The 22,387-nt window shown below is 44.4% G+C and overlaps 1 protein-coding gene across 2 annotated transcripts in view; it reads right to left on the reverse strand.

Moving 5' to 3' along the window:
• Positions 1 to 22,387, reverse strand: part of LOC147659598 (gamma-aminobutyric acid receptor subunit alpha-4-like) — a 509,601-nt gene that overhangs the window by 171,816 nt on the left and 315,398 nt on the right. For both annotated transcript variants that reach the window (XM_086951620.1, XM_086951619.1), the window contains exon 8: positions 13,987 to 14,246. In XM_086951620.1, the coding sequence (XP_086807746.1) occupies positions 13,987 to 14,246 (260 nt within the window). The remainder of the gene's footprint in view (positions 1 to 13,986; positions 14,247 to 22,387) is intronic.

Here is a 22,387-nt window from a genome sequence, read left to right on the forward strand (position 1 = left end):
CTAATGCCTACGGGCTTTGTTTGGGCCCTCTTGATCCCTGTACAACCACCTTTACATTGCAGGGTGCCCGCCATGTAGAGGTTGATAGAAACAGATTTCGTAATCCTGACGGCGGTGCCTGCCTCTGTATCGCTGCCATTCAGAGACGCACTTCCGACCACCACACTGTCAGGATCCTGGCACCTTGAGGTTATGTTATGTTATGTTATTAAAATTTCTATAGCGCACAGCTGCCCCAGCAAAGGGGCGTCCTGGCGCTTTGACAGATGCTGTAACATAACACACAAAAGAAATTAGCTAGAAACTGGAAAGAGGAAAGTTTTAATCGCCTGCCTGAAGGCGAACATATCCTCAAGAGCTCGAATGTGTACTGGGAGCGAGTTCCATAGGCCTGCCGCTAGCACCCTGAAAGAACGGCCACCCATCCTGCTCAACCTAAAGCGTGGACAGACAGCCAGATGAAGCCCCTCAGATCTTAAAGATCTCGACGGCACATAGGGCGTGAGTAGATTGACAAGTGCCGGTGGCGAAGAAGTTTTCAAAATTTTGAAGGCCAGACACAGCGCCTTGAACATGATTCGCTGTCTGACCGGGAGCCAATGCAAGGCCATGATGGTTCCAGACACTGAACAGTGTCTGGGAAGGCCCACAATGGCTCGTGCCGCGGCGTTTTGTACTCTTTGGAGCCTAGAGGCCTCCGCTTGATTCACCCCTAACAACAGCGAACTGCCGTAGTCCAGCCTAGATAGTATTGAGGCCTGAACTACAAGCTGTCTGGTAGGGGGATCAAAGTACTTCAGGACTGGCCTAATACCACGCAATATTCCGTAGCACGTGGCAGCCACCTTCTTGGTGTGGTCCCTGAAGGTGAGCGCAGAATCCACCCAGACTCCTAGATTTCTCACTCCAGCCACTGGAATAGGAGTGACACCAAGCTCTGACGGCCACCACTGGTTACCGCATAGCTCAGCGTGCTTCCCTAGAACCAATACCTCCGTTTTGGTGGCATTCAACTGGAGGCAGTTGGTGCGAAGCCAGCTGGCTACTGCCAAGAGACCCGCACGGAATCTCGGAGCTGCTACCTCAGGGTCTCCGCTAAGTGTCACCGCTAGCTGTGTGTCGTCCGCATATGAGGCCATCGTAAGACCCCACTGTTTGACGACACCAGCCAATGGTTTCACATAGAGGTTAAATATAGTAGGGCTCAACGAAGATCCCTGTGGGACCCCCATCTTCAGGGGGTAAGTGGTGGATTGGCCAGGTGGTATAGCCACTTTAAAAGTACGGTCAGCCAGAAAGGACCGAAACCATTGGAGAGCGACATCAGTCACTCCCGCCTCCTGTAAGCGTTGGATAAGTATTTGGTGGGACACAGTATCGAAGGCAGCGCTTAGATCTAATAATATAAGCGCTGCAGTATGACCTGAGTCAAGTACCTGGCGAAGGTGTTCCAAGATGTAGAGTAATGCCGTCTCGGTACTGTGTCCTGACCGGAAGCCGTTCTGACTGGGGTCCAAAATCTGGTTGCAAGCCAGATGCTCAGACAGAACCGAGTTGACGTGCGCTTCTGTTACTTTGGCGATCCAAGGCAACAGGGAGATAGGTCGGTAGTTTTCTGGCAGTCGGGGGTCAGAGTTGGCTTTTTTTAATATGGGAGTAACCACTGCCTGCTTCCAAGCCGCGGGTACAGTTCCAGAAGACAAAGACATATTAATGAGATCTAGTATGGGGTTACGGCACAGCGGGGAAAGAGTATTGATGAAGGCTGGCTTTAACGGGTCCGCCGGGGAGCCTGATTTGACCCTAAGGCTGAGTCTGTCAAAGGCCTCAACCGACAGTTCAGGTAAGATAGCCAGGGGCTCATGATCCGATGTATCAGAGACAGTTGCTTCTTGATCCTGGTGGAGTGTGTCGAACCCGTGATATATTTTTTCCACTTTCTCCACAAAAAAGGAGGCCAATTTATCACAGTGTGAATCTGTGCAAATCGCCTCTGATGAGGATCTGTTTTTCATTAGGTCCTTCAGTACCTTGAAAATCAGTTTTGAGCGGTTAGTGCTGGTAGCAAATTCCTGGGCGTAGAATGCAGCTCTAGCTCTGCAAATAGCTCTGTGGTAAAGTTTCAACTCAGTGAAATACCGGATTTTCAGAGCAGGGTCAGGTGTTGGGAATGTTGTGTCCAGCTGGTGTCGGTCTGACTGCCAGTATTGTAATTCGCCAGTCAGAATGAAGAGCTGTTTGTGGTCGGACCACCACTGCTGGGATGGCAGCAGTGTTACCGCTAACATCAGGCCCTTAGCGCAGATTTCTGTAGGTGACCCCATATATTGTGATTAAATGGTAATAACATCCTTGTATGGCTGTGTGGGTGTATATTTTTGGGAAAGATTGAATCATAGCTTGTTCAAAGTCTGTTATAGGTTTTGAGGGGTTAATAGTTGTTTGTTAATTGTTTGATTTGGTTGAGGAGTTCCATGTAGGTACTTCCTACTTTATTAGAGCATGAACAAAATATATTGGTGTTTTGAAATTCACCATGAATGGTGTATAGTTGATGGAAAGGTTTGGGACACATTTAAAATGTACCATCCATCATTCATATTTGACATTGGGACAGTTTTACTAAGTTGTTAGAGGTAGAGAAGCTTAGAACTCATGTCATATAATTTAGGGGCTGATTCCGATCTCACTCGGAAGGTCTCCAAACGCGATCTGGCTGTAAAAAGTACGAGCCGTACGCGTGTTCACCACCCGACTCGTACATCTGGACGAGGGAGCATGTATGATGCGAGAATCGCAAAATTGCCGACTGAATCGTTTCCGGGTCCGAACCGCTCCGTACGCCTCGTCCGTAGGCAAATCGTGCCGTACAACGGAGGCGAATTCAGACTGAGCCAGTACAATTTACGCCTCGGACAATCAGATCAAGCTGAAGTTTTCCGGCTCGCAAAACGTCCGGGCAGCTGCCTTTGGGGGTCCACGTCGGACCCCCGTCACCCGCAGCCTTACGAATTGGACACAGGGGGAGACCAAAGGGTCTCCCCAACACAGGCATGTACGGTGCGGATGGTACTGACGCATACCCTCTGTACGGGGCTCACTTGTGTGAGACATACCCATCCAGTCAATGGAAGCCCATAGACGCGTCGTACAACCGGCTCCCATAGACTGCTATGGGAGTCCGACGGAACCGAGTCCTGGCAGCATGCGGCCTTATCGACTCGCTCGGTCCGGCTGCAGGAGTCCGGCTCGGTCGGAAAACACTCCAGATCTGGCTCGGTTGGGGAGCTTTCCGACCCAGATCAGAATCGGCCGCATAGTGGGAAAGGTTCCTATCCATGGGATAATGGTAGGTTTGTTGGTATGTCTATCTCCCTTTATGCTTTAGGAGTAGATTGGGTGCCACTGGTGGCCCTTTTACTGTGTGTTATCAGGCACTTTAAGGTGAGTATTGATGGTAGTTGGCCTGTTATATGTTCAGGTACTAGGGGACAGTATATTTTTGAGCATTTGTGTTGTGGGTTCTTGAGTACTAGTGCTTGCTTCTCTTATATTTTCTAATTCTTTCTCACTTCTATTTCCGTTACATTTGGGGGGTGATTATGTTCTTTAATGTTAATAACTACAGTTTCTTTAGTAGTTGCCCTCCAATAACATCCATTGAAATTTGGAATAATACTTTTACGTTTCCAATTAATATGTTCAGTTGTAGCATTTTCTTGGCTGTATTTATATCCCATTAGCCAAAAAATAGTTTTGCTTCTGTGATAAATTTTGCACCTTGTCATTATTTCTCTAAATACTTTTATAATACAAATACACAAAATTAGACATTTACTATATTTTTTATTTATATACAGTTAAATTTACATTTTGCATTTCTTATCTCAATTTACTCGGATGATCTCTAGAGAAGTTTTGTCTTTTCGCAGCCTTTTCTTTAAGAAAGCTTCTCTGTGTAACGGGGGATTTTTTCTGGTGGGAGAGAAAAAGCAGGTTTATTTGTTGCATGTGGTATAGTTTTAGTGTTTGTCAATGCTTAAGTGATTAGCAAGTGTTGGTGTTGCTCTTGCAGTAAGTTTAAGGCTGTTTTTTAAATATACTTTATTTTGTGGTGTTAGATGTGTAGTTTTTGTTGGTGTGTAGTAGAAAGTTTGATAATCTCTTTAAAAAAAGAAACATTAAACAGTGTGTTAGCTATTGGTCCTTAAATTATATTTTTGCAAGTTACAGATATTTTACTTTTTATTTTAAATCCAAGTAATACTTACTTGAAGACGTAGTAGAACAGTTGTATATTTTGTAGCCTTGTAGTTTGCAGGGAAAATCTGGCGGAGTTTCCTCCTCTTCAAATGTCTGATGTTTTGTGAGATACTTTTTGTTTTAACTTGGTTGGCCTTTATATTGTTCATTGAATTTGTAAGGCTATTTTATTGGTTATGGTTGTGTAAAGTTCAATACTTTTGGTTGCTTTAGGTTCATTAAAAAAAAATGGCAGTTACATTCTTATTTGGGAAATGCTAATTACGTTGAGAATTGATATTGTTTATTAATATACATGTGTATTATGTTTAAAGGTGTTTTCATTCTGTGTATTACATATTCTAGTGGGGTTTTTCGTTAATATTTTTTAAGGTTATATTTTTAGTTAATTAAAATAGTATTATTTATTTATGTATTATAGTTATATATTTGAATATATTGGGGCTTATTACAATGTCGGGCAGACTTGCGTAAAGGAAACATGAGCGACCGACCTCGGGTCGGTGGTCCAGTCCACCTAATTACGATGCAACCACACATGTTCTGGTCACATACTCACATTTCCCTATGGGAGAATGTGGTATCGCTGTAAACCGGCCGTAGCACAAGCTCCCATAGGGAAATGGGAGGTTGTGTTTAACCCTGTACCCTGTGGCAGGCACCTCAGGATGCCTGCCAAATGGTGCAGGGATTCTGCCCCCTCGGCCCACAAACGGAGGCTGCAAAGAGAAGTGAACCCTCCATGGGGCCCCCATACTTGCTCTCTGGCAAACTTTCCTTGTCGGAAAGCCCAGCATGGAAAGTCTGCCATAAAATGCCATCCATATGAATTACAGGCCGGCATCCGAATGCCTTACGGGTTCTGTGAGCCCGTCGGAATCCAGCCGGAAAGATTGGCCAGTTTCTCTTCCGACCGCCTAAATATAAATTAGGCAGTCGGAAGTGAAACTGACGGTCAGAGGCTTTTCAACCAAGATCTTAGTCAGCCCCATTGTTGTTTGTTTAAATAATGTGTTTTTAGGCAATTTTAATCAGATGTATTTATTGTTTCAATGATATTCATGTAGTTAATGTTGTTTTTGATATTTTTGACAAAGTATATGTGTATTTATAAGCCACAATATTTTTGTTTCCGAAATTTTTGTTTTCGATGTATGCAGATTCAGATATTTTTGTCATCAATAATTATGCGTTTGAATTAAGTGACTTTTATATTTATGTATAGGGAGTCGATAATTTTGTTAGCAATATTAGATTTTCAATAAGTCTGTGAGTCTATATTTCTTATCTCAATATTACGTCATGATCCTATGTCTGATTGTAATTATTTGCAATTTAATGCAGAGCATTTAATAGAGTGTGTGTAATAAAAGTAGTATTCCTCTTTATAAAAAAAGCACTGAGTTAACAATGACTGAGTGCAGTTGTTGAATGCGAGCAAGCTGGGGACACTTGCCACACCATTTACCCTGAGTAGCTCTTGGACTGCTTTGCTTCGCTACACTATGAGAGTCAAGTACTACAATGAGGTACTAGGGTCCTAGTACAAAGACAATTTGCAGACATATTACTTGTGAAGGACTCACACAATTTGCAAATAATAACCCAATTTCTTACACATCATTTGGTTTTACTCGTCCGAATATGCTCAAGAAAAATGAAACAGGAGTGCATAGCATTCCAGGTTTGGCTGGGATCAGGAATTACAATACATTCATAATGAGGGTCTCAGCGCCCATCTCAAAGTAATTAATAAAGCTAAACCCAGAGGTTTTCAACAATGCATGGGTCTATATTCAATCATTTTCAGAATCCAACATTTTTGGCAAGTTAAGCCTTTCAGACCTGTGATAGTCGCACGTACTCAGTGTTTGTCTGGAAAACTTTTGTGAGTGCTATTTTTGTATGAAAAAATAAACCTGCATTTTGTAACAACATGATTGCATTTTAAAGATATTATTAAAGCTAATATTCAAGTAAAATATCTTGTAGAGTTTGAGAGACTTAGAGCATCTATCAGGATGGCAGGGGACATCAAGCCTTCCATCCCAACGGTACTCAATGTGTAAAACTTAGATATGACTGCCAGCCCAAAGATCATCTCTGCAGCATGGAACGAACCGTCATCATGGTAGTTCCCTTCAAGGTACAAAAGGTTGGTGGACAGCTGCCAACTGTTTTAACGGTGGCTCGCCAAACTTTTATTTCTGATACAAAATTCCAAAGAGGGAATTTGTTCTAAATAAAAACATGATGATCTCCCTAAAGCCCCCCCCCCCAGTCCCAGGGTGTGGGAGTCATTATTGAATTCTTCTGTCCATTACACTTTCTGCTCTAAATAGAACAGGTGCTGTGATGGCTTTTCTCCAATGGCAACTACTCCATTGAATAATCAGAGTAAGCTTTCAGTTGATGGAGCAAAAGAGGGACTCTGCTGATTCCCCCTCCCTTTTTACTGTGCTCTACACTACACACACACTCCTAATTTCATAGTCCCATCGGGGAACTTTGTACCCTTCTTGTGTTACTAGTCGTTCGGACATGTACACTGGACCCCGTTAAATATAGTCCACCCCTTGTTGATAGATTGCGCGCGGGAATTCTCCTGCGGAACCATTGAGGTTACCTACAGTAATATTTTACTGAGAGGACCAATGGGTCCCTGATGTTGCCACTCAAGCACTCCAGGGACTTCCACCTCGTTCTTCCTCCCAAAACTTACCTCTTACCTGATCACGAACGTGCATACCAACTATGGAGGACATTCCAGGTCTGAGCTTAGACAAAGATGCCATAGCCGAGGCCTTAAGATCAGCTCCCTCACTCTTCGGAGTAGGAGGGGTCACCGCCTCGGGCACTGTAAATGAAAATTGGTCAACGCTTACCGTAATGAAGAAAGAGTGGCTCAGGATTACTGTCCATGGGGCTATGATGACCGAGTATCTGAGAGCCAATTTTGCTCCACAGGGGCTTATTGTTAACATCATGCCAAGACTTTTTCTCGAGGATGTCCAATTCAAGGTGGATTGGTGCCAAGTCTCGTGGAAATGCACTAAAGACTTACTATTCCTAATCTTGAAAACGGCGAAGAGACTGGCAGATGCATTACAGGTGAAGATCACAGCCATAGAGACAGCTATTAGAGGGACGCTAAATAAAACTCCCTTTTTGACTAAATTGGCAGAGATCAACCAAGAGATTGCAGAGAACCAAGAGTTCCTCCTTAAACAAAAAATGACCAAACTTCAGAAAGATGTGGCCAGATTCGACAAGGAAAAGGTATATCCTAACCTTAAAGATGGGTACACAAACAACAGGAATGGCTACTCCTCTGATGAGAGCTCGGACACTGGGAGCCGGAGGGGAATCCTCTGGCAGTGACTCGAGTGGCAGCTACCCTCCCAGAATCAATCGTAATCAACGGCGCAGCAATTGGAACCAAGGGTACAATAATGGACCGATGTTCCATGGGCCCCCACAAATGATGCCACCTTGGCAATACCCCTTTTATCCAAACGGACCCCCACAGTTCTACCCGATGAACCCCCCTTTTTTAGACAGAGGTTGGGGCAGAGGAAGAGGGTGCAAGCGAGGGGCCCAAAAGGGTGTAGAGTGGCAAGACCAGCCAACCACATCATCCTATGTAGAGACCAGGAGCACGACCCGGGGAAGGAGAATTTGATTGTCACCCTCTCTGATAGGACATTAACGCCCACTGAAACCAAGATTCTTGAAAAAGGCTTGGGCTTTGTCCCTACCCCTATCCCTGATAGCTTCAATGAGATGTGCGAGATAAAACAGCTGTTTAGGAAGGTACGGCTGCGGTCCTTCTTCCATGATAGACCTGACAGGGAAAGAACTGACACTGGGTTACGAAAACCATCGACTTTCACTCCAACAGACAATATGATTCCTCCCAAGGTGCTAGCCTTTGAGAGAGCAGTCCTTAGGAGTTTGGAAAATAAACCAAATACAGGCAGTTTTAACAATTTGAGCACAGCTGAAAGACAGGCTGTTCAGTCTCTAGCAAACGACACTTCCATTGTAATCAAACAGGCGGACAAAGGGGGCGCTACTGTGATCCAAAGTGCCAATGATTATGACACAGAGTGCAAATGTCAACTAGCCAACGCCACTCATTACAGACCTTTTGCTACAGATCCCACTAAAAGACTCACTACGACCATCACCAGCTTAATTCTGGAGTGTGAAACTAATGAGTGGATTACCAAGAATGAGGCCGCATTTCTACTAACTACTGACCCAGTAACACCCTACTTCTATACCCTCCCCAAGATCCATAAGGGAGTAACACCTGTCCCGGGGAGGCCAATTGTCTCAGGTATTGGCTCATTACTTGAACCACTCTCTAAGTTTTGTGATTCCTTTCTACAACCAGTGGTTAGGAAGATACCCTCATTCTTACAAGACACTAGGGATGTGCTCCGTCTAATAGAAAACATCGAAGGGAGGGAGGGTGTAGACCTCCTACTAACATTGGACGTTGAAGCACTTTATACGAACATCCCACAGCAGGCAACTCTTGAAGCCGTTGAGTCAACCCTCCTCCAAGAAGAGCGGTCTTCACCTACACCAGTCTCCTTTATAATGGCCTGCGCCACTATTGCCTTGACTGAAAATTACTTCCAATATCGAACACAGCATTACCACCAAATACGGGGGACCTCTATGGGTTCGACCTTTGCCCCCAGCCTAGCTTGCATCTACATGGCCACATTTGAGGAAAACATAATGAGGGCTGCACATAACCCCTTCCTTGGTAACATAACACTTTGGCGCAGATTCATAGACGATATCCTCGTACTATGGAGGGGAGACCGTGTGACCTGTGAAGCGTTCTGTACATGGATCAACTCACAGAACCCTTTCTTAAAGTTCACAGGGACTATCTCTGAGACATCCATCCCCTTTCTAGACCTGAGAATCAATCTAAATGCCGAGGGGTTGAGCACTACTCTGTACCAAAAGAACACCAACAGAAACAGCCTATTACTATGTGAGAGCTACCATCCCAAGGCCCTGAGGGAGAATCTCCCCTTCGGGCAGTTCCTCAGGGTACGCAGGATTTGTACCTCCAAGGCTGACTTCAAACAGGAGGCTAGTGTTCCCCAGCATAAATTACAGGATAGGGGATATCCAACAAGGCGGATCCATAACTCCTACAAACGGGCCTCAAATAACCCCAGGGAAGCGTTGCTAAAGACACACCCGAAAGTGCCTGAGGATTTGATTACCTGTGTGACTTGCTTTACCAAGAACTCAACCTACATTAAGAAATTAATAAATAAACACTGGAACATTATCAACTCAGGTGGCTTAGATATCCCACGCCCCAGGTTTGCGTTCAAACGCACGTCAAATCTTAAGGACGCACTGATTCACACAAGGCCTAAGAAACAGAATACCAATACCCAGAGCACATTGTGGAGGCTCCCTCCAGTAGAGGGACATTTCCCGTGTGGGGGATGCTCAGTTTGTCCACAGACAAAGAGATCAGGCTAACTGAGACGTTCGTTTGGCACCTTAAAAGACATACCAATTGCAATAGCGCGAAATGCATCTACTTACTCACCTGCCCCTGTGATAAACATTACATTGTGATGACAATGAGACAAGTCAAGCTGCGAATTCAGGAGCATAAAAGCAATATTAGATGCCTTAAGACACATACAAGATTGTACGAACACTACACACAACAAGGACACCCAGCAGACAGTGTTCGCTGGCTGGTCCTGGAAGCCCATCCAAACATTACCTCCCTAGCCCTATTTAGGATCGAACAAAGATGGGTGCATCGGTTGAGGTTATATATAGTGGGTCGGAATGGTTCTGTCCCTTGGTCCTCCCTAGCACGCCAGACCTAGGGAGGGGGGTTGCGCCTACGGCAGCCAGTCCCCTGCCTCCATGCACTGATTCACTTGACTTGTATGTGCAAAGACTGTTGTCTTAATACTTAATTCATTGCCTGCTCTCACCGTACTCTCAGCCACCGTCACATTCTGGCTCATTTCTATTAGTATTTATAGATCGAGAGTGACATAGCAGGAACACAACAAAACTAAAAAAAGAAACCCGGGCACTGAACCTGGCATGGAACAAGATGGTCGGTACTAGGCTTGCCATATTAATTATACCTGACTAACTTTCCCTTAAGATCTAGGGATAATGACAATGCACCAAACATGCGATAACATGACCACCACTAGCCTCTCTAACATCACGTACATCGGACTCACTTCCCCTCTATGTCCGGTGTTCATGACACCTATACCGCTGATAACAATACTGTGCGACCACAACGCAGTACCTTTTTACAACCACTGCTTTGGGGAGGTGAAGAGCCAATATCAGCGTTTTGTAAATTACTAATCCCTTTCCCAAACCTCAAGTTATCCTATAGCTTGTACTATACATTTGTTATAGTTATAGCGTTCAAATACAGGAGAGGACCCATTTGTTAGGCCCCAATAGTTTCACACTCCCTATAGACTTCAGCATTATATAGGGATCGTCCCCATGCCTAAGATGGCCGCCGCATTGGCACTGTTGAGACTTCGGCTCGCACCGGGCGGTGAATGCATACCTTTTCCAGCAATGGGAACGAGCCGCGTGACCACGCCCCCGCAGATCCCACTGGCCTTGAACGCGATGGCTACAAGAGGGAGGATGTTTGTTCGGACTCCCTACCAGTCGCTCCAGGTACCGACAGGATACCGTGTGGGGTTAGGTGTTGCAGGCAGAGACCGCACACTGCTTGGGTAAGTTTACATGCTCCAACTCCGTGTTTGATGCCATGTCCGATTTCGCCATTGTGACGCTCCGGGCTCAATGTGATGCTCTGGGCTCAATGTGCCGGTTCTCGATTGTGTAGCCTAGCCGCCTGCTTCCCAGTGGATGCGGGGTCCGCCTTGCACTTGCAGTCTAGGTAGGGCACATCATTCCCCACCTGGTTGCTCTCTGGCAGGCTGGCGCGACTAGCTACTGTGTGTGGAGTGGGGAGGAGGGGGCTGATATCGTTTGCCAAGCATTTAGCCTTTGACTTCCTTGTGTGGGGAGAGTCAGTTGCCCTCACCGCTGCTGTGTAAATGCTCAGGCTGCCAGCCATACCGCTCCGAGTAGGGAGAAAGGTGTACATGAGAGTGACGGCTCCATCCCGAGCCCTGCCCATCGAGCCAAGTGACGTCTTAACCACGACTGACTACTGGCTCCCACTAAGGTTCCATCTTCCCTCTATGTTTCCTCCCTTAGGTACCTTACACAAAGGTGCAGGTCCCACAGGAGCAGATTGCGGGGCACCTTAGGGAAATTCTTAGGGTAAGCTTTACACTATACACTGTATTACCCATATCCTATCATTTGCAGTCTCACTTGAGATTTTTAAGTACCACTACCGGTGTTCTTTGTCTAAACAACACCCACTGTTTTAAATTCTTGTCACTAGTGTGTCTTCAATTGCGTAGATAACAATGTACCTAGTTAATAATGGAGTACCACACTGACTGCCTTCACTGCTGTGTGCTCTCCCTTCCCTTCTAGGTTGCATCACTAAAGGCAGGACCAGCCGGCCTGCTTGTTTACTGACCTCAAGATATAAGGTTGTATTTTTATTATTCACTGTGTAGTACTGAGCACTTAGGTCCTGAAGAATTGCTATGATTGCAAGAAACATGTCGACCTGATCAGAGGGTTGTAGATATTTTGCTGTGAACCTTCCCAGCACATATTTCCCCTCCCACCGTTTTAACCAAGGGAGTCAGCCATACTAATAAAGTTCCCTGTGGACTGACCCACCTTTTTTAACTGACCACCACTTCACGACTACACTTTCACTTGCCCTCTCACACTCATGCACCATATGGCTGGAACAAAAGATCTCTGATAAAGAGCCCCTTTACGGGTGCCCGTCAGACATTGCAGCGCCAGTCTGACGAGGAGCAGAACCCATATGATGAAGCATGACACCTAGCTTGCTGGGTGTGTGAGGGTTTTAGTTCCAAAAAGGGAATTCCCCCTCCCTTTTTACTGTCCTCTACGCTACGCGCACAGTCCTAATTTCACAGTCCCATCGGGGAACTTTGTACCCTTCTTGTGTTATTGGACTCCGCTGATTGACAGCTTACTGTCCGTCCATATCTAAATGAGGTGGGGTGGTGAAAGATGACGGACAGGCAACACTGTTGCTTTTGTGACACAGTACCATGGGCATCAAACTCTAAATCAACCCTGTAATGCAGATGTTATCCCCTTGGCTTCAGAGGGAATGTGCTTCAATCGATGTTGATTCAGATGGTATTTCGTGACTCATAGAAGTAGCTAATGTCACTGGTTAATGCGATCAATGTTGCACCATTTCCAACTAAATTTCTCTCATATTTTGAGAAGACCTTACAGCCCCCAGTGAAGGGGAACTTAATTATATTATTTATGATCAATGTTACTGGCCACATATGCCCAAGATTGCACTGTTTCAAATTGAAATTTCCCAAATATTTTGTTGGTGGAAGTACCAAGTCAATGCGTCTAATTTTGCTATTCACTTTATTAAACATAATTTGGTCAACGGTTCTGCCAAATTTGAATGACACTGTGTACCGTTATCATTTGCCTGTTGCTTATCATTTCTTCTGACACACAAATGTTGTCCATTATGCTCAAACAATTGGGCTCCTGGCTAGTTACTAAGGTACGTTGCCTTAAGCCTCCTACCCACGCTACCATTCCTGTCTGTTATGCGGTGTGCTCAGCGCCACATGCCATGTTATGCTGCTTCCTGTTATGCTTCTTCTTGCAATGTCATTATTTGCAATTTCATTCCCTGTAACTTCACTTAGCTCATAATGCCGAGTTTCCCTTTCCTATGAAACTTAGATTTTGATAGCTCAGTTGTAAACATATTACCATAGGCAAAGCAGGGAAGAGTATATTAAGTATTTTTCTAATGTGTAAAAAATAGGGAAGCAAATGTAACTAGTGTCTGCCTGTATCAGGCCAAATCTCAAGCATTGTAAAACATTTTAACATTAATACTTCTGTATAATGGACCTGATTATGATGTTGGTCAGAAACTAAACCTCCCGACTCCTTGTCAGATTTGGTTCCAGCCAACTCGCGTTCGGAGGTTCCGACCAACCGATTATGATGCTATGTTCTGACCGACAGCACAGGCGCCCATTGAAAAAAGGGGTTGTTGTGGAAAACCTTGCACCCTATGGTGGGTACCCCATGGTGCCTGTCACACTGTGCATGGTTCTACAGGGGGGTCCCTTGGATACCACCACAGCCCCAACCGGAGGTCTAAGAATGAAGGGGGCCTGCTAGGGAACCCCCAAAGTCGGTTTCCAACAGCCTTTTCATGTTGGAGGGTCTGAGTCAGAAAACGATCTGAATCAGACATCATAATACATTGGTCGGAAATGCGGTCCGTAGAGCTGTACGAATCGGCTTTGACCAACTCTGAGTTTCCGAATGCCGTTCGGAACCGATTCAGAATGACCAAACGGTTACCTTTACATTGTAATCAGTTGGTCGGAAATGTTTCTCATTCAGTAGGAAACACAGGTTCTGACACGGTTTATTAATATCCGAATGCCATCCAAAGCCTTTCTGACAGACATCATAATCAGGCCCATAGTGTTCCTCATTGTGGTAAGATGATTATGTCATATGAGCATACATGAATAGCAATAGAAGAAAAGTACATACCAAATATTGTTCTTCTGTGCACTTTTCATTTGGTGTAGAGCGAGCTGGAATAACAGGGGTAGATTTTGGTACTTTCTTTTTTGCTTTTTCCATTTGAATATTTGTGAAATAATTGACTGCAGCAAATTCGATGAGTGCAGAAAATACAAATGCAAAACAAACAGCAATGAACCAGTCCATCGCCGTAGCATAGGAAACTTTAGGTAAGGAGTGTCTTGCACTTATGCTCAATGTTGTCATTGTCAATACTGTCGTTATTCCTGCAAAATAAACCGTGAATAATAATTACCCTTGATTACCAATATGAATGAAAAACATTTAACATTCATTAGAATACATCTTCCATTTTATTCCATCGTAATAATGGAAAAATTAGATTTGTGAAAAACTACAAAAGAGGGCAAGGACCAGTGTAAATGTGGGTGTGGAACGGAGGTGAGGACACAGTAGGCACATTTTGGTGCATTTCGATCAGTCCAGTGGAATGTTACAATACATACAGGGAGTTACTTAGACACTTTATATGTTTATACAATTTTATACAGCACAGGCATTGTCAAACTGTGTTAAAGCAATTTACATAGAAAGAGGAGAACTACATATAAATGAAAATATGTTACATAAGATTTGAAAGCTAAGTAGTAAGCTGCAAGAGAATAATTCAATCACAGGAAAACAAATAAGCCAAACCAAAGACAGATCAAACAATAAATATCATTTGAGGTGACCAGACCTTTTCACAGAAAATCCATGGGATTAAAATAATAATGGAAAAAAGTATGAGATTGAAAGTAAAAAAAGGTCTGACATGCTTAATATTCATGAAAAAACCTCTGGAATAGTTGGAGGCAAATGAAACTAATCCAATGCAGGAGATTTTGGATCGAAAAAATAAGAAGAATTTAAAGATAGTAGAGATGCAGAGCTGTGCAAGGTTTGAAGTAATGGAGTGTGAGAAAATGGGTTATAAATTGGAGAGAATGTGGGTCCTCGTCACTGAGTAATAATGCTAGAGTTCTGTACAAGGTCAAGTTACATCTCAATAATTTAAACCTGAGCTCAACCCTTTGAAGCTGTAGTACAAATCATGCAAGCCTAACTTAGGAGAAATGTGTAAAGCATTTATCAATAACAAAACATTTAAAAAACAGAAAACACAACACAATAAATAGAGTACCTTTTAATAAGCAGATAGATGCTAAAATGACAATAATTGGATGTATGCATGAATTTTGGAGGTTTTAAATAATTCTAGTGCCAAAAAGTGAAAAGCTCCAGCCACTGGTATCTGCTCGAATTAGACTGGTTCAAAGTAAAAAGCTAAGGCTGAACACGATTGAGTGTGCTTCAGATACAGGGGTCTGTTTCTTTCTGGTGGAGTGTTTACCTTTGGAGTTAATCGTTTTTCTGAAGAAAAGTGCATGTTGACGATTTCAACAGAAAGTCGGGCTGCAGGATGGATCCAAAAGGGGGTCGTCTGCGGCAGCCGGCTGACTGTGGAGCCTCAGTGGGAACCTCGACTCTCATGAGAAGTTTGAGGCTCTCATGGTTGAAGTCAGGAAAACTCAGAGTGGGCAGAGTCTAAATTCGGTGCCCAGGAAGCCATTGTTGGGGTGCTGATGTAGTGTAGTTCCTATATTCCCAATAGGCTCTGCACATTGGAATACCATAAACAGCAGTGTAAACATAGGACTGAGGTCATCTAGGTCTCTACTGACTATGTTAGACTTAATTAGTTTTGCCAGCTAGCTCAGAGGTCACTAGAAACTTTCTCGAATGAATAGGGAGGGGTTAACTTCCCTGATTTAGACAAGAAGGGATTAGCTTCCGACAACCATATGACATGACAACTGCGCTCCCCCAGAATAAGGAGTGTATCTCCAGAGTTGTGTGAAAACAATAGACAGCTATTTCACTCAGTCAACCGTGCATGCTTAATTTCACCAGGGTGCAGAGAAATATAAAGATGGGCGTTTTCAATAAAAGGTGTTATTTTATTGAGCAGTCTTCTTTCTCACGCAAGAGAAATGAATTGCCACAATTGCAATACTTATTATGAAGCAAAGTGCGTACAGTAAAAGGAGTATTATGAAATAATACTGTAAAAGCATTGATATGGTTTCTTAGCCATATGATACTTTAAAACGGATAAAATATTTACATACATAAAAACATTGGCTAACGAACTTAACTGGTGCTTCTAAGATACGCCTACCCCGGTGTACCTCACCTAAGCCTAATACATGGGAAGGAGTAAGTAAGTTGCAGTTTTAAGTTAAGCTGGGTTTTTTGCCAAGAATCTGAATCAAGAATTCTCTCTAAGGTTTGAATCAGCTCCGTACCTTGGTTATAGAATGAAGGAGGTCTTGTATCTCGTTTCTCAGGACTCGATCTCCCAGTAACCCGCAAGGATGACTGGAAACACCGGAGCTGGATTTCTCGGCATGAGAAAAGGCAGCTTCTCCAGTGTGTCAAAGGGGAGGGGCGGCTTCCTTCAGCTCTCGCATCAGCTGGGCTTCGGATAAGTAGATAGCCGCTCTGCTCCACACCACCGTGTGTTGCTTAAGGCAAGTGTTGGTATATTTATACCTGGAAGGTGCCTCTGTTTTACGTAAGGTTGGACATAAGACGCCAATAAAAGATGTCACTAAGAACTGACTGTTCCTTTAGTGCTCGCAGGAGTTCAATGACAAATCAAAACAAAGACATGGGGAATTCCCTGGTTGCTAAAGGGTTGGTGTGTCGAAAGAACTTGTAGTGCTCTCTAGGAATCTAAGGAAGTAGCCTTGTCGTATTTGGGCTGCGTGGGCTATGACTGAATATGGGTAAGATTCTTATGCGTTCATTAGTACATGATTTATCATAACCGCATGAGGGCATGAATCAGGAATATTTAATTAGGGTCTTAGATACATTCACAACACCCACTCCACGTTTAATGTCCATCATTACTGAATACTAAGCAATATATAAACATATTGGTATGCATGTGTTTTCCAACCCACCCCAAAATACAATGAAATGCATTTGAAATGGTATAGATACACAAAATGAGTATTATACTGTACTCTTTCAAGCAGAGTTATACTTCAGGAAATGCAAATATGAATATAGGCTGAATGAATTGCAACAATTGCATTTATGAAATGGCTCTAAATACAGAAAAAAGGTTGAGACCATTTCATCACAAAGCTATATAGGATTGTACATATGCTAGACGCTGATTCAAAATATTGTCTCTAGAGTCTCTAAAAATAGAACTTCTGTTCTCCAAGAATAGTTCTACTTTAAGCAGAGTACCATGTGCCAAAAAACGGTAAATATTTTGGAAATTAGGGGAAAATAATTTCGTTCTCGGGAAGGGAGAAAAAAAATAGTTTCACTGTCTTTTTGGAGTTCTGTTGATCAAAACTGAAGGCCGAATTCAGAGTTCAGGGAACGCTGTGAGCTCGCTTTTTTAAATATTATTCTCGTTCTTAGGGGAGAAAATTACTTCTGATAGACCGGTAAAAAATTTGTCTACAACAGTAGGTGAAATTTGAGCTAACTCCGAAAAGGTGGAAATAGTGCATATGTGCGATGCATTGCCATCATCGATGTCAGGATCAGCAATGTTCACAGAAGGTTGTACCTGTGTGGTGCTGCTTTCATCTCGTACATCACCGCCACTTAATCATAATGGTGAAGTCTCAACGAATCAGAATAGGTAGCCGCTGGGGACAACACATTGCATGAGTCGTTACAGGAAAGAGCAAAGCGTTGGTATCCAATGGTATTGCTGATGGTAGTGTAAGACAAACGTCCAACACGCATTCTTCTCCGCATAGCAGACATGGAAGCACAGGTAAGATGCAATTTTGCCAAATTGGTCTGAATGAAAGAAACCAGGTAGTATTCAGATCTCTTAGCCGGGCCAATCCGAGGACCTTAGTGATACAGTCTCGGTATCGTATTGCTAGGATCGTTTCTTCCATCGCAGCCAGAGTTTTGTCTGCCATATCGGAGCAGAAGGAACAAAAATAAAATTCCTGGTACAAGTCCCAAAATAAGAGGCAGGCCACCGAAGAGCGAATGTACAAAGTTCGGGAAGATGACAAGAACTGCTTCGAAGGGTGTTAGCAGTCCCGAAAAAATTGTCTTAAATACATGTGCGATGCCACTGGTATCTGACATGTTTAAGATTTGACTTAACAATTCTACGAAATGCAGCGGGCAATTTGTCGATAATAGGGTATGTATCTCTGCCACTGTCCTTGCAACTTGCAGGTCATACGTCTCTTTGGACGAGGTTAAAGGCACAGTTTTCTGTAAAAGAATAGACTTCATTCTGCTTAAAGTATCAATTCGAATAGAAGAGATATTCACATAATGCCATATTGCCGCCTCCATGTCTGAATTGCTGTTTGGATATAATACTTGCAAACAGCAAATGACCCTGGCCGTCACAGTTATGAGATAGGCTTTTCCTGGCACCACTGAAGGACTGGGTTCTTTAAGACCCAGCGGTGCCAGGGGACAACACCTGAAACCTTCGTGGGTAACCTGCTCCGGCGTACGAATGACAGAGACACGGGACACTTCCTTCGGCGTCAAAGATTCAAGGTTTATTTGCTGCAGAGAAACACAGAGATCACGGAAGTACAACGAGTGTAGTTCAGGGAGACTGCTTCCCATTGGTTCTGTGGATCGGTCCTTTTATACACAATTCTCCCATAGGTTTGCATAGCAGACAAAGGTTTACAACCCGGTTCCCACAATTATCCCCGAGAGGGGTCGCTTTGGTCACTTTGATACTCATAAGGTCCGGAACATAAGTGCGGAAACATTTGGCGGTTCCCAACTGTAAAAACCCATCTTCCCACCATTAGTACATTCCAATCAGCAGTAAAACAGATCGAAATAGGAACAGGGACAGGTGTAGAGGAAGATGGAAACAGTGGGGAGATTGGAAAGGGTGTAAAAGGGGAGGTATCAGGAAACACGAGCTACAGGCATCAAAGGGACGTGCCTAATGAGATGCACGGCTGAGACAATAAACCGGCACGGCGAGATGAGCCTCGAGCGGGGCCATCTGCCTTACAGTATCATCACCCTCATCATAAAGACACTTACAAAGGACATGTGTCTTCCGCAAATCTCTTGGGAGTCCCAGGGTCGCGAAGCGGACAACGTTCGTTCGCTGGCTACTTGAGGGCAAGAGACAAAAATGGATGCCGTATCTAAGATGGAACCCGTGGGTACAGATGAAAAACCCACGTAGCAAACGAACGGTTTAAGTTAGCACAGCGAAACTGCGCACACTTACTAAACTCGTCATTTGCGGTTCGTAGATACCAAACTCGACCATATTCGTGCGAGTCGAAAAACATCACTTACAATTGTCACGGAACCTCAGACGCTCCTTTTGCCCTCATGTAGGCAAGCACTAGTCGGAATCATATTCGATATTCATCAGACCATCTAGATGTTGCTGTAGCATAGCTCTGTCCAAACGAGTTCCATTGGTAACAGGCGGCTGTCTCATACACGTTGTAGCACAGAGGCCACATAAGGCAGGACCGCACTGCACACAAAGGCAACACGTGAACAGGAACGCCACAACGACTCCGATGATCATCAGAATCTTCCAACCCCAAGTCGACATCAGGCCCCAAAACCACCCAAGTAGCGTCCAATCCCCTACATCCACGTGTATGGATTCGGAGATCTTATGCAACTTCGAGATGGCTTGATAGACAGTCGGAGCGTTATCAGGAATGAAAATACAGCAGCTCGAATGGATCACCTTACATACCCCACCTCGATCTGCTAAGATCACGTCTAAAACCATACGGTTTTGTAACGTCATAAGTCTATCCGTCTGAAGTTCAGTGGTGATATTACCAAGGGCACTGGCAGTAATATTAGCTGTCGATTCTACCACTCGAGTCAACTGTCTCAGGTTCCTACTATTGACCATAGGTCCCCAAAACGGGAGGAAACCCTTGAAAAAGTCTCCTGCCTCTTGACCGGCAGTATCCTCTTCGCTAATTACGCCTCTCACAACTCTAGTCTTGTAATAATCTGCATCTACAGTAAACGTCGGAGGCAACAAGTTTGCGATAAAACATGAGCCCATGAAGTCAGAGGGCAACCATGCATACGCACGATCATGACAGATAAAGTATGTACCCTTGGCAGCCAGAAACACAGGGGACGAGACCATCGGCAGAATGTAATTTTCAGTGCAAGCACTCTCTCCAAGTCGGGCTTTCGATCTTCGGCCACGACCTATGAGACAAAAATTACCAATGTGGGGTACGACCCATATCGGAGGCGAGCTTTTAAGCTGTTTTTCACTAGTGAACACACTATACTCGCCTCTACTCAGGACCCTGTAGGCTTGTACCTCTTCTTCTGGAATAAGCGAGGGATCATAGATATCGCTATCTAAGTCTTCAATCGCTATAGACAAAGGTTTTTGATACGAGCTAGGACCAGAGTAGGGGGAACGTGGTTCTCGAATGGGGTGGAAGCCTAGTGCGCTTCGAAACATTGTTTGAAATGCTCGAGCAGACCCTTGGGAACTATACGGTAACACCAGATATGGAATTCCCTTATCCGTAGTGTGTGGCATCAACCCACACACCCAACAATTAGTAGTGTTAACCACTAACTGATGCTGATGAAGGAGCTGAATAAAGGAATTGTTGCGGAATTCTGCACGTCTAGCCTGCTCGTGTTCAGGTAGGATATGAAAAGAATGAGGAGAAGCAGTGGAGGTGAGTTTAGGGTCAGGGGTAGGAGTAGGTATGGCAGAAGGTAAGAAATAAGACATCGTGTAATACACCCCACCCGCCAATAATGCAGAAACAGTCAAAAGCAATACGAATATTTGGAACATAAAACATTTGGTACGACTAAGTTGTTGCAACTTGAACCTTTTCGCCTGAGCTCCTTCCAAGTCCATCAGCTTCGAAAATTCCATCCCCTACGACCGTCCGCAACGTTTCTTGACGCACTTCGTTCTGTGTAGCAGTAGTCAATCCCTAGGAGTTCCCAGGAACCGACGGTCTTTAACCTAGTGTCAAGACCTACTAACCAGAAGGAAGTACACGCGCGGCCCTACGGCCTTTATTCACAATTATGTGTATGCAAAAGTGTCTCTCAGCTGCGGAAGCAAAAATATGAGGAACGAAACTCAATGTACATATACAAAAATAATTACAATGATACGAGTGTTCAAACTGATCGTGGAAAACGGGATAATGCAATTGTCAAGGGACAGAACAGGATCTTTTATTAGTCTTTAGTGCTGGATCGCAAAAAGTATCGGGTTTTCCCAGGACGTGTCTGTTCGTCAAACAAAGGATCCGTTGAAGAGACAGCGTTCTGTTGATCAGTTGAATGTTCTGGTCTTGAGTCTTTTGATGACAAATGTTCAACAGTGTCTTTCTGCTGCACTGAGGATTCTCCGACAGGTTGTGCGTCGCTGAAAGGTACAAACGCCGGCAATCCTTCGGTTTCAGTTGATGCAATGCCTCTCCTCACCCACGAGTCTGCTGGCAACGGAATAGGGACTTTTTTGGTATGGGTGGCATGCACCCAGTTTTTTCGACCCTCTAGACGAACTGCAGTTCTCGTGGCAAGGAGGACCTGGTAGGGTCCAGTGAATCTTGGCTCCAAGTTTTTCTTGCGCGAAAAATTCCGCGTCACCACCCAGTCTCCGGGCTGGAGCTGGTGGCCTGGACCCTCCGTCTGCGTCGGCAATGCTTCGTAAACCTGTTGGTGAATTAACCTCAGTTTAGCAGTCAAGTCAGGAAGATAATCGATCAACATTGGATACTCAAGATCACGGAACACACCCGGCCTAGGGACCCCCCAAACATTGGCAGGACGACCGAACACTATTTCATAGGGACTGAGCCCTACTCGGGAGTGTACAGTTGTCCTTGTTGACAATAATGCTAAGGGTAAAGCGTCAGGCCACGAGAGACCAGTCGTAGCCTGAATCTTCGCTAGCTTTAGTTTAAGGGTGCCATTGTACCCTTCAACCAAACCAGCTGACTAGGGATGATTGGCGCTATGGAATTTCTGATTAATTCCAAGGCCCTTACACACACTCTTCATCACACTCCCCACAAACTCACTTCCGTTATCGGACCACACAACTCTAGGCATTCCGTACCGAGGAAAGTATTCCTTCAGTAGGATTTTCGCAGTTGACAAAGCAGTGTTATCTTTGAGGGGATAGGCCTCGATCCATCGGGAGGATGCACAAACCACAACTAAAACGTATTTCAGGTTATTGCATCGCTCCATATGGATGAAGTCTAATTGGATCACCTCAAAGGGACATGAAGGGGGAGCAAAACTACCAGGAGGAGTTGGGGTTCCCTTACCAGGATTGTACAACATACAT

This window comes from Lissotriton vulgaris, unplaced genomic scaffold (assembly GCF_964263255.1).
Source record: "Lissotriton vulgaris unplaced genomic scaffold, aLisVul1.2 SCAFFOLD_327, whole genome shotgun sequence".
In the NCBI taxonomy this organism is placed as follows: Eukaryota; Metazoa; Chordata; class Amphibia; order Caudata; family Salamandridae; genus Lissotriton; species Lissotriton vulgaris.